Source organism: Phacochoerus africanus, chromosome 8, assembly GCF_016906955.1.
Source record: "Phacochoerus africanus isolate WHEZ1 chromosome 8, ROS_Pafr_v1, whole genome shotgun sequence".
Lineage (NCBI taxonomy): Eukaryota > Metazoa > Chordata > Mammalia > Artiodactyla > Suidae > Phacochoerus > Phacochoerus africanus.
The window spans coordinates 138409956-138423579 of record NC_062551.1 but is presented as its reverse complement, the minus strand read 5'-3'; the positions used below and the strand labels follow the sequence as shown (position 1 = coordinate 138423579).

The following is a 13624-nucleotide window of genomic DNA, read 5'->3' as shown; positions in this document are numbered from 1 at the left end:
CCCCAGATGCAACTAAATTATTCTCTAGACTTACCTGTTAAAGAAATGGCCCATCAAAATTTGTATGAGTAGGTGATCATTTGATGGATGCAAATAATCGTATGGAAACATTTACTATTATTTTTGATAGAGCTCTTTTAAATAGACTGATTAGTTCCCTTTATGATTTCACCCTTGAAAGCATAAACTATTTTGTTCTTTGTCATTGTTGCATGACATTTCATTTGACAGTCAGCTTATTTTTAGCCAGACTATCAAAGTATTTTTCAACTGCACTGTCACCGCACTTGAACTTGGAATCTTGTAAGCTGAAGAACTGCACTGGGAGAAAGAAGAAACTTCTAACAAATGGGAAATTATAAATCAAGACCAACCCAAACTTGTACTGGTAATTATATCTTTAAATGTAATATATAGTTCAATAGTAGTTATAGATAATTAACATTTCACTGGAATGTCAATTTTTATACAGAGGATATGACAACATATGTGAAAGTGTTAAGATTATCTGAACTCAAATTATTTTTGTATGAAAGGCCTTTAGAAAAAAATCAGAAAATTTCTTATAATAGTATATTAGTTACTAGATATAATGTTATAGAAAAATGGAATATTGCTGAATATAGGAATTTTAGGATTATATCTTAAGTGTGTAGTATTTAAATGCTGAGAACTCATGTCTAGCAACTAGAGATTGCTATAATTATAATGCAATAAAAATCAAATGAAATAAGTCAGATATTCTTCTATGTAAATATATCATCCAATATCAAATGGGTTCTTAATTACTGCAATTCAATATGATTGCATTTTAAATATAAACATCTGCATTATAAAGTCACAATCAGTAATTTAAATTAAGTATTGTAGAGTTCAGAATAAAGAACAGAGTTTTAATTACTTGTACATTATGCTCTGTATCTACATTTGCAAAGCATAACCATTAATCAATCCTATTTGTTTTTCTTTACTAGATGAATGGAAGAAGAAAGTCAGTGAATCTTATGTTATTGTAATAGAAAGATTAGAAGATGACCTGCAGCTCAAAGAAAAAGAGCTTACAGAACTGAGGCATATATTTGGGTAAACTTGTTAGAGTTATTTCTTTGTATGTGCCCTCTTTTCTAGTTGTTAGATATATGTGTATTTTAAAACACAACCTATGTAATCTCATATGTTAGTGGTCATATTCTAAGCCTTAAAATGTAAGATTATCTCTTCCTGACCATTTATATAGCCCCTAAAATGCAAATATCTTATTTCCTTAAAATATGACTTCCCTGTTCTCATCACTAAAGTTTAAAAAGAGAGGGACCTAAGGGTAGCCTTTGAATACTAACTGTTGCTGATCTGAATAATCTTCTCTAGAAGTAAATCGCTCTTGTAAGACATACTAGTGACAAATAGTAAGGCTTCTTTTCCCAAATGGTGGGAGAATATTGGTCACATTTTTCTTTTTGGACTACAAGGGTAAGTCCAATTTTAACAAACTCTTTGGTCGCTTGACATTGAAAGGTTGTCCCTTAATGAAACTGAGTATCATTCTGCCTTTGAACAATCATATAACAATGTGTAATATTGGCTTCAGGCTTTCACTGGGTTTTGTTCCATGATAACAAGATAACAAGATACTATGTGGCATAGTATCACAACCTTGTAAGACATGAAATGTTCAGAAAAGAGGGGCAGGGCCCTTATATAACGAGCAAACTTCCGGAGAAATTGAATCTGGCATGGAGAAACTAGATGCATTTTGGAGCGTCAATTTAAGTTAGCTGACTGACTGAGGAAAAGTTCCATCTAGGCCAATTAGCCATATTCACTTATAGCTGAGTTATTCATGTAATGCACTTATGACAAAGAATGCTCTCTATTTTACTTGGCAAATAAGTAAAGCAATGGACAAATGGCATGATATTTTTCAAAAGAAATTTCAGATATAGCAAACATACAAAGCTCATATAACCAGCAAATGAAATTACCAGTGTATAATACAGTTTACATAAAATTTGCCAGTGGGTTAATAAGGCCTTCAAAGTATTCAATTTATGGTTTGGGAAACAGTTGAATCTCCATATTATTTAGCCCAAAATGATTAACTCAGTTTTGACACTGATGAGATACCCTGGGCTGACTTTTGCAAGAATTATCACATGCTCACTTACGGAAAACACTTTAAATTCCTGTAGAGATGTGACTGACACTCTGGTATAATAGATTTATACATACATATTAATTTTGTTGGAAAAGAGATATGAATGTAGAACTTAATCATAAGCCCTCCAGCTCTTATTGACTCATAAATATGCTGAGTGAAATGTGCTTAAATTGGAGATTTCCCTCAACTTTATAAAGTTAGAACCTCATTTATTTATTATTACTTTTAAATTTGGGAAGTATTGTGCAAATATGTCAAAGCTAATTTAAACAGACATGTCCTTTTAAGGATTAAGCTTGAAATGCAGGTTTTTTTCTCACACCAGAGCAGCAACAAGCAGCTGTTTCTACAGGTCCTGCGACAACTGACTTTTCCTGTATTTCCACTATATGTGATAAATGTGACCTCATTTTTGCTGATTAATATTTGGGGTAAGAGGCAGTAATCAGTGTCAGGGAGATTATAGTTCCAAATATATTGTGACAGCTATATTCAAGGTGTTATTCCAGACAAATCAAATGCAAACCATTATTTAATACTCACCATGACCCTGTGTGATAGATAATATTAATTCTGGTGTATAGTAAACTAAGGACTAGAGATGTTGACTCTTACCAAGATCATATGGTCATTGGGTGCTGGATCTGTGATTTGTAGTGAAGTCTGCCTGACCTCTTCCTACTATGCCCCAGTTGTTGCTCCCAAAGTTCACAATCTGGTTGAGGGGAAACACATAGATAAATAACTCACAGAAGATAGTCTATGACAAGTGCTAGCTGGAAGGAAAAACAAGATGATTTTCAAATACAAAAAAAAAAAATTATGTCTTGATTTATTCATTGGTTTTGTAAAGCATTCCAGATAGAAAGCATAGTTAAGTAATGATATATACCAAGAATGGATGAGTACTGTGGAAAGGCTACTGGAAGCAAGAAGAACTTTTCCACAGAAAAGAAAATCACAGACTTGGAGTATAGACTTGTGGTTGCCTGGGGGGGAGGGGGGGAAGAGAGGGAGAGAGATTGGGAACTTGGGGTTAATAGATGCAGATTATTGCTCTTGGAATGGATTTGCAATGAGATCCTGCTGTGTAACGCTGAGAACTATGTCTAGATACTTACAATGCAGCACGACAATGGGAAAAAAATTATATATACATATATGTGTAACTGGGTCCCCATGCTGTACAGCAGGGGAAAAAAAGTGTATTGGGGGAAATAACAATAAAAAATAAATTTAAAAAGTAAATAGATAAATAAATTCATGCATACAAATAAATTAGATTGAATTCAGTTGACAATAAAGAGGAGTACATATTTTGTTAGGTGTATGTCTGTATAATATCATTTCAACATTAATTATATAGATATCATCAAAGAGTCTTCTCAGGGAATGTTTTCTCATTTCTTAAATGTTAGGAGAAAGAGTTCAGTTCAGATGATCAAAATTTGGGAGGAGGAGAAAGTATTTGACTGGGAGATGTTTTAAGGGAATTTTTAAAGTGAAAGATCTATTTTGCATGTTACCTAAGTGGTGTTTACTTGACTCTATGTATTCATTATATATTCACAGAATTGTATATTACAAAGACTACACTTTATAAGTAAATTGATAAAAAGTTAAAAAAAAAGAAAACCTAACATCTTGACCATTTTATCTGAGTTGAGTAAGAAAGCTGTGTCAGTGTAAAGGGTTCACAGCCTTACTTGTTTTAAATTCAGTTTCTTTCATTTACAAGCTATATATCTTTGGATATGTTACTTAATCTTGAGTCTCATTTGAATTTGTAAAATGAGGTTAATAATAATGACCTCACAGGACATTCGAAAAATGATGTCAAATGCTGAGTACAGGGCAGTAAGCATTGAATAATTGGAGGCTTACATTATCATGATTGATTGGACACATAAGGGCAGTTTGAAAGACTGAAGTCTTTATTATCAAAAGAGAGTAACAAACAGTTTATTAAAAGTTAAGAAGTGAGAAAGTTAGGATAAAGTGTTTTATATCAAAAGGATGTTTTCAAAAATAAAAATGTAAAATGTTAGAACAATTCAAGATAATGCCAAAATCTGGAATATAACTTTCAAAGATTGTGATCAATAGATATTTGAAGAATTTTTCAGACTAGAGTGTTAGAAGGGTCATCAAAATGGATGTCAAATTCCAAATTCCAAATAGGGCATTTTAAGCATAAGAAGACTGGTAGTTTGGTGCTGAAGCCATTATAGAGGCTACAGAATGATGTCCCAGTAGCCAGAAGAAATAATAATGAGGCTGAGGAGAGAATTGCCCACTGCCTAGAATCCTGTTTCTCGAAGGGATAATGACCTCCTATGGTAAAGTAGCCAGCAGTTCTTGCAAAAAATTTATATTCCATGATTCCACTTCATATCAAAGGAATCAGGATCTCTAGGGATGATTTCCAGAAACCTGAATTTTTAACAAGCTCCCCAGGTAATACTTTGCATGCTAAAAATCATACTTCAGCTAAAGTTTGAAAACTGTACTTCTAGAAAGATATCTAAGTTGCACTGAGAACTCTGCCTGAGGTGATATCAATGAAGGGATGAGGAACATGAAAACAGAAAGCAGGCAACTAGTATGGTCTACAGAGTCAAGGGAGAAAACAAACAAACAAAACCGGACTACTCTGCTTTCTCTGATTCCATCAAGGCAGATAGCATCATCGGAAAGAAAGTCAATCCTGCCTAGGGCAAAGTTCTAAGGATTTTCTTTTCTCTAGAATAAAATGATGGATGACAAGGAAAGAGAAGAATGGGGTAATCAGAGTATAAGTTATTTTACTCAATGGCTCACACACTAACATTTTAAGAATAGTTGGAAAGTTTAAGCACAATATATGAGATCACATTTAATTGAGTTTCTAGGACATTTTAGGTGTTAAATCTTAGAATCCTTCTTTCTCCTTTTTTCGATTCTTTTTATAATGTGAGGAGTACTTCTGTGATAGACAGCTGTGTTATGCTGCTTGACATCAGGCTTTCTCCAAACATGTACATGGCAGGAAAACTGTATAAGTTACCTAAAAAGAAGAATTTAATATTAGAGTCATAAGTGGAGGATCACTAGGTTTGTCTGGGGCTTTTGGGTTGTTTTTGTTTGTTGACAGGTTTCTTTATAGCGTTCATGATAGACGCTAATCCCATTCATTAAAAGAGATTTTCTTCATGATAAAGCAAAGCTTATGTCATCTCAAATGCACAGTCTATATTTTGGGTATAGCTTTAACCTACAATATAGTACAGAGAAGTATAAATATTACTAAAGACAAAAACAACTAAACCATTATCTTACTTATGCCAGTTTATAGCATCTTTGAAATGAGAGTTTGATCTGGGCAAGAAAACGAGTGGAAATTGAATGTTCCTTCATCTTCCACAATACAGTTGCATTTACTCATGACTTTGAACATTTGTTGAAATAATGGATAAGAGATTGGAAGATATGAAGAAATAGAGGAGGCAGAAGGAAAGACAGAAGTTGTACACTGGAGTACATTGTGTGATTATTTCCTCCCCTGTGGAAATAATCTTTATGTTTATCAGTATAATAGCACGTATTATCTGGTGTTGTTTTTAATCCATTCGCAGGTCTGTCTAACCTCTGGTGTATATACTCACTAAAGACAGCTTTTTTTGTCTATTTAGCATTATTTATATTTGTATTTACTTGTAATACCTATTTTCATAGCACTTGAAAGGAAAACAAATTAACAGCTTAGTGCCTACCATATGCCAGGCATGCTATTAGGTATTTTAATATGCATTAGCTCATGTAATCTTAAATGGAAATGTGTATATGTAAAGTGCTTTGAGCACAATGACTGGCACATGGTAAACACTCAAAAATGTTAGTTAAAAACCAGTTGTCATTGTTTATGGTCACATCTTTCTGGAGTAGGTATTGCAGTTACCATTTTATACCTGAAGAAAACAAAGTTAATCAAATTAACTGGCATGAACTAGGTTATACAACCTAAATGGTTGGCTGGGGATTGCACCCAAATGTCCTTAATTTCAAATGTATACTTTTTATGACCTTAGCTTTCAACCTGGGAGGGGTAAAGCAGTATGGATATGCATTATCTTTGAAAACTTTTCATTTTCCCCATGCCACTCTACAATTGTACTATGTCCTGTGTATTAGAACTGTCCCTACATATGGGAATAGAAGCATGTATTTTACCATGCTGCACCTACGCCTTGGTGGTGAATGAACCCTTCCATGATCTTTGAAAACCACTTACATGGTGGCTTTCCACATGCAACTTTTAAAAGGCTTCCAAATTAAATTGTTTTGTTTCAATGTTTTTAAGCCTTTAGAAATTTTAAAACTATGTTTTTTTTTCTGATTTCATTGCCAAGCCTTCTTTTTATCTGCTTAATCTGTAGCATGAAACATAAACCTCTATGAGGAGACTCCAAAGAAGTAATACTTTTTCAATGCTATGACTTTTCAATAAAATAAGAAGAACCCTTTTTTCCTCTCCTTTGTAATCTATTTTGGGATTGAGTAGATATACCTTGATCAATAATGGTAACATTTCCCTTTGAAATTAAGTAGGTTAATAAATGAACAAAAGCAGTCAAAAGAATGCTATGTTCCATGGGAAAGCAGTTGCAATATTTAGAGTAATTGAAAAAAAAAAGAGAAAAGAGAAAAAAATAGTTTTTCTGAGATGTACCTTCCTGTTTATTTTTTCCCTGAGAAGTTCCTCTGGGCCCAGCTACAGTCCATCATCTTTATCCTCCAAATGAAATACCTTTCAAAAATCTTCTTTTTCAAAACTGTAACTGGTTATGAAATTTAGCTATTATAAAATGAATAGCTCCAGAAACATTGGAAGTGGACCTTACCTAGAAAGAGTGAAATTCTCTATCAAGGTGTTAAGTAGAATATTGAAGGACAAAATTCCATCTTATAAAAATAAAATTGAGTAAAAGGATTATTTGGCATGTTTAGTAGGTGGATTGTGCTAATTGGTAGGTAGAAGTTGCATGAGTTCAAGGAGAACAGAATTCAAGAGAAGAACCAAAGTAACACTGCATCTCAGTTTCAACAAAGAACTCTGTAGGATTGTGCTAATTAGTAATGAAACAAAAAACAAACAACAGCAAGATCTTAAACCCAAAAGTAGAGAATTCACATTGCCCCAAGACTGTCTACCTCTTTATTCCTTTTCTTGCGTGTCCAGGTAGAACTAGTTATGGATAATAATTTTATAAGAATATCTTATAAAAAGCTTATGAAGCAGTTTGATCTCAAACTCTCTTTCTGTCTCTGTCTGTGTCCCAGTCCCTTTCACTGTGTTCCAGTCTCTCTCTCTCTTTCTCACTAGCTTGGTACCTCACTCCTACTTACTGTCTGTCCCCACTTTATCCCTCTCATCCCTTACTGCCTCCATCTTCCTTTCCTATTTTTATATCCCCCTTCTTAAATGCAAAGCAAAACAATAAAAAAGTTAAAATAATCAATACAATGCTTTCAGTGCTTTGATAAAAATAATTATAACAGCTGATATTTACAAAAGTCTAATCTATTTAAACCTCACAATAACACAATGATGTAAGAATTAGTATTATCCCAACTTCACCATCCTTAAGTGTTTTTACTTTATCTGCCACTATAGCTCAGTAATCATTTATTGTATGAGTGAAAGAGTGGCTATGCTTCAAATTGTTTGAAAATTTGATCCGGGAGATAGCAGACAAATATGTTCCTGGATATTTTTTGTGGCTATATCTTGGGAACAGATCTTATTGATGATTTTTCAGCCATCAAGAATTACACAAGAAGTTATAACCAGCCATTTTAAACCTAAATTATCAATTTTGGAATCTAGATGATCCATAAAAAATTTTTACCTTCTTTCTACTTTCTTGGCCTTTACCTACATTTCAGCCAATGAATTAATTTAAGAAATATATCTACCTAACTGAACATTTTGGCTTTGGCCAAAGTGTTCAAATGTTACTTTTTAATAAGTTTCCATTTCTGATCATGTCAAATATCTTCTTGAAAGGATGAGGTCGTGAGAAGTTTAATTGGATCACAGAACTGCATACTTTTCCAGATAAAAGGTAAAGGCTAAGGAAAGAGTTCATTATGCTACAAGAATGAGAGTAACCTTTGGGCACAAAACTACCATTTTTAATGATTAAGGACAAAATTTACTATCAGAAATATAGTCATAATTGTGACTTCATTTTAATTAGGAACTTCATTCATGCCCCAGCAAGTACTGTGAACTCATTAGGATATGTTAGGTTACAGTTTGGCATGGCAGGTGATGAAAAATGTAAGGGGAAATTAAAAAACAAATTGAGCTTAGGGTATTAGAATACATAGGTGGTGCTCAGTTGGCAGTGAGTTTGACATACACAGTTCCTTTAGAGGAGGCAAAAGATGAGAAAATGAAATATCTCTCCTGGGAATGATTGCTTTAAAATCCTGAATTTTTTAATTGCATGTATCAAAATAGAAATGTTGGATAAGAAGTTTACGGGAAGTGAGAATTAGGATTCAAATATAGTCCCAAAGTAACTCTCATTAAAAATTACCTACCAGTTATTAAAGTTAAGATAAAAATTTTAGTGTTAAAATTGCATTTGACTGCCAAACACTGTGGGGGTCTATTCTCTGTTTATTCATTTTGTTGGCATTAATGAAAGTTGTATGAGTTCAAGGAGAACAGAATTCAAGGGAAGAACAAAAGTAACAGACTGCATCTCAGTTTCAACAAAGAACTCTGTAGGATTGTATACAGATTGATTCAGTTATGATTCACTTATGAAAAATGACTCACTTATGAATGGTCAAATTTAGTGTAGGATTTAGTTAAAAAATGATTATTAAATAAAAATTCTCTAATATAATTCATGCTTTCAATTCTATATATATAAACAGTAGACATTCATTAAGTGTTTTGTTGTGGTTGTTTTTCATTTTCTTTTTATGGCCGTACCAGCAGCATGTGGAAGTCTCAGGCTAGGGGTCGAATCAGAGCTGCAGCTGTCAACCTACACCACAGCCACAGCAACACTAGATCTGAGTTGCACTTGCAATCTATTCTGAAGCTTATGGCAACGCTGGATCCTTAACCCACTGAGCGAGGCCAAGAATCAAACCTGCATCCTCACAAACACTGTGTCGGGTTCTTTACCTGCTGAGCCACAGTGGGAACTCCTCAGTGTTTTTGTTTTTGTTTTTTTAATAAAGCAATGGACTTTAGTATCTTATCTTTCTTTGCAAAGCTACTTGGACCATTAGAAATTAGAACTAACACTAGGGTCTGTTGCAAGATTCTACCTAGTATGTATATTCCTAAGACCGATGCATTTAAAGGATCCAGGAATTAGTGAGTAGTTTTTATTGACTAGACTGTTGAAAACAACCTGAAATGAGCATGAAGAACAGAGATGGAGGGAGTTCCCGTCATGGTGCAGTGGTTAACGAATCTGACTAAGAACCATGAGGTTGAGGGTTCGATCCCCGGCCTTGCTCAGTGGGTTAAGGATCCAGCGTTGCCGTGAGCTGTGGTGCAGGTTGCAGACTTGGCTCGGATCCCACGGTTGCTGTGGCTCTGGCATAGGCCGGTGGCTACAGCTCCGATTAGACCCCTAGCCTGGGAACCTCCATATGCCGCGAGACCGGTCCAAGAAATGCCACAAAAAAAAAAAAAAAGAACAGAGGTGGAACACATAGTAGGTGTTCAGTAGTTGTTGGGCCAGATTGATTGAGTGCATCGTCAAAGTTAGATCATGGAATAAGAAAGCAATTGAGTCTGCCTTCTCAATACAATGATTTTCAGCACAACCTTTCTTTCCCCTCCCTTAGATTTTTGTTGTTCTCTTAATACCTTCACTGTTGAAAATAGCTTCCCCATAGTAATGATGTTGCTGGACTTGTATCATAAAAGTATGATTCTAGCAGTTGCTCTGAATCACTGATAGGTGCTAGGTAGATGTTACAGCAGTAACAACTTGGTGGCTATTTTAAAAAATATGTGAAGACTGGATCAGATACTTTCTAGGAGCCTAAGAGTGAGCATAAAATGCATATATCTATAGAAATGATGGTCAAAATAAGGAAATTTTATAGGTTGTGCAGTGTGTGAGGTTGAAAAGGTAAAACTTGGTTTGCAAATTGTACTGAAATTCTATCAAGACTTAGACCAAAAAAGGAAAGTTTTACATTCACAGTAAACTTGATAGTAATAGTAATGATAACATATTGTGTGCCAGGTACTGTAGTAAGCTTTAACTTTATTTATTCCTCACAAAAACACAACGTTACATCTATCATTTTAATCATCTTATAACTGAAAAATATGAGGCTTAAGGAGGTTAAATAACTTGCCAAATTGGAGAAAAAAGAATAAACACTATTTAAAAGACAGGAACAAGGTAGGATTTCAATCCCGGTGTAAATATCAGGACCAAATTTTAAGTACCTATATTGCTGATATCGGATTTTTTCCATTTTTTAAAGCATCAAAATATGGCAGGTATTGCTGTATAATATTAGAGATACAAACTGGAAAACTAATTTTTCTCATGGGTTTATAACTACAGAGGAGCTCTCAAGCTTTTTCTTCTTTCAGTATTTGACATTCAGTTCATTTTAGTTAGCTGAAAAGAAAGTACTTCCTTCTCTCTTTTTCTCTTAGGCTGAAGATTATATAGTTCTTTACATTTAGCAGAAGCCTTCCCTCTCCTGCCCTACTCCAATATTTTGTTTTCTGTATTGTGTTCTTATTGTGTTTTTCATTTGCTGGATAATGGGAGGACCAAGAAAGAAAAGCCAAAGCCACTCAGAGTTTCTGAATCACCATCAGTCAACATCTTCAGTTGCTAGTTATAGCAATAGTTCTTTCTCTTTTTATTTATGGACACTAATTTCCTGCAAACTTTAAGAGAAAAATCCAATCTACTAGCTTTAAAAAGAGAGTTCAGCTCTTTAGAAAACCTGTATTATTTGAAATTATAACCATGGAGAAGACTTCTGTAAATGCATTTCCAAATCTTAGCTGCTGAGTGTTCTTTGTTTAGTACTACCTATTTAGTTGAACTTCTCCAAGACACCTATAATATAATTGGCTTTGAGAATTTAGATGCCTAGCTAAGGCAAAGGCCACATATTTCCAAGAACCGTATTATTTTGTAAACTTATTGTTCATATCATAAAATAGTTATACCATTTCCTATTAGGCTCATTTGAGTAGACATTTAAAACAGCGGTATTTTCATCAGAATTTTTTTTCTGCATTGTTTATTGAGCTGGCAGAACATGCAGACAAAAGTAAGTTAAATTCTTAACTATTTTTCATGAAATCCTGGGTTCCTTGCTATATCATATTACCAACATTTGTAAAAATGACTTCTTGGAGTTTACTTTATGTCTCCATGTAGCATTCTAAAGCCAGCTGAGGTACATTTCTCAATATTAAGTTAGCACGTCTATGGACTTTGCTACTGGGAAGTTGAACATGGAAAGCAAGAAGGTTAGAAGGGTGGGAAAGTACTGGAATATCCCCATGTCAATGAAAACAAACCACTGGACTTGCCATCACTAATTAAAGGATTTCACTGAGATCCTTTGATATCCCTAGAATTAGAGGTTTCTCTTTTTAGCAGCACACTAGAGAATAACACCTTTTCTTTTTCTATTTTAAAATTTCCATTAGCTTTTGAAATTCCTAACTGGGTGCCTTGATGCTAATGTCCTGAATTTATAGTACCTTTCAAGTGTAAGTACTTTACAAATGATATGGAAGGCTCATTCACCAAAGACTATGCTATCTCACTAAAGCTGCTGGAAATTTAAATAGGCAGGAGGCAGCTGGAAATTAACCTAGGAGGCTAAAATATGATATAATTTCTACTGAAAAATGTCCTGGGAGTACCAGTGACCTCAAGAGGTCAAGAATTTTAGCTTTACATTTTTTTCAAAGGCTACCTATGGCTCTTTAGGGCCCTTCTGGGGCAATGGCCTTTGTTCAGACAAAAGCAAGGATTTTATTAATTGAATCACTAACACGACTTCTTTTCTCACCTGGGACTGTATCATAGTACCCTAGCAGAGTTTAGACCTTCTTTATCTGTGATATCTGACCCAGGCAGAGTACAAGGAAACTTTGCTTCAGGCAAAATTTGTAATACTTTGGGTTTGTATTCCTTTCTCCAGTCTTATCAAATGCTATTTTTTTTTTCTTTTTGGAGAGAATTTCTTGAAACTTTCCATAAATAGATGAGGTTTTTACTGCGAGAGAAATGAGTTTACTTTCAAATTTCTGTGTTTTCTATTTATACATAAATTTTAATTCATCAGGGTGCCCTGAGAAGTTCAAACTATGCATAGATCTTAGAACTTGTATGAGAGTCTCTAATTTAAACTTGGTCTTTCAAAGTTTTAATATTATTTTCTCTTGATTTTACTTATTCTTCAGGTACAGGTATATTCTCAATCCTTTTTCTAGGTACAAAAGAATCCTAGAAGATATATTTCTGAATTTGTAGTAACAAGAGTCCCTATTATAGTTTTCCAAATAAAAATGATAAACTAAAAGATGAAATTTATAATCACCTGTAAAAAAATTTTTTTTTCAGTTCTGATGATGCCTTCAGTAAGGTCAATTTAAATTACCGCACAGAAAATGGTCTATCTCTACTTCATTTATGTTGCATTTGTGGAGGTGAGTACTTAAAACAATACACTATAAGCTATAAATTTTATGTATATGTAAGATATATGTATATACGGTCAGTGATTTGAACTGCTTAATAGTCTATAAGATAATTCTGTTGGTACTCAAATTTCTCTTTTGCTTTGTCCCTAGAAGCCTGAAAACCTTCAGTTGAAGAAGTAACTAACTTCCAGGCAGATATTCCAATTGATTTAGCTATAAATTTAAGTCCTGTTGCACTCCTACCTTGAACCAAGTCAATTAGTTTGCTTGGATATTTTTAAAAAAGCATTTTGAGTGCTGGGCATGCTAGTCATAGATTAGGTTAAATTCAGAAGCACTTAAAGCATTACCCAAAATACCATCAAGCAATTGCTTCACAGTCTGTGGTAAATTATGTGGAACGTAATAAATGCCAAAGATAAAATTTCAAAGTGAAGTTGATTTAAGTGAAGATAAGAACTTAATTTGGCTCCTACTTTATTCTGTTTTGTCCATTAATATTATCCCAAGCACCTAGCATAATGCTTGGCATATATTAGGTACTGACTTAATGAATGAATAGGGGTTTTTTTGTTAATTCAAAATAGTGTCCTTCGAACTCAGCTTGTAAAAAACCACTAATGTGTAAGTATCAGCTCTAAACATATCCCTTAACCATTCCTTGCAAACTGAGTAGACTCTACATAACAGATCTTCCAAATTTAAACATCTCTTCCCAACTTTAGTCATTTCATCTAAGCTCTTCTAGATGTGGT

General features: G+C 33.9%; 1 protein-coding gene across 5 annotated transcripts in view; it reads left to right on the top strand.

Moving 5' to 3' along the window:
• Positions 1-264: 264 nt before the first annotated feature.
• The window catches only part of TNNI3K (TNNI3 interacting kinase), a 278366-nt gene continuing 265006 nt past the window's right edge, over positions 265-13624 (top strand). For all 5 annotated transcript variants that reach the window (XM_047788640.1, XM_047788642.1, XM_047788639.1 and 2 more), the window contains exons 1-3: positions 265-388; positions 975-1083; positions 12790-12875. In XM_047788640.1, the coding sequence (XP_047644596.1) occupies positions 349-388; positions 975-1083; positions 12790-12875 (235 nt within the window). In that variant the 5' untranslated portion in view covers positions 265-348. The remainder of the gene's footprint in view (positions 389-974; positions 1084-12789; positions 12876-13624) is intronic.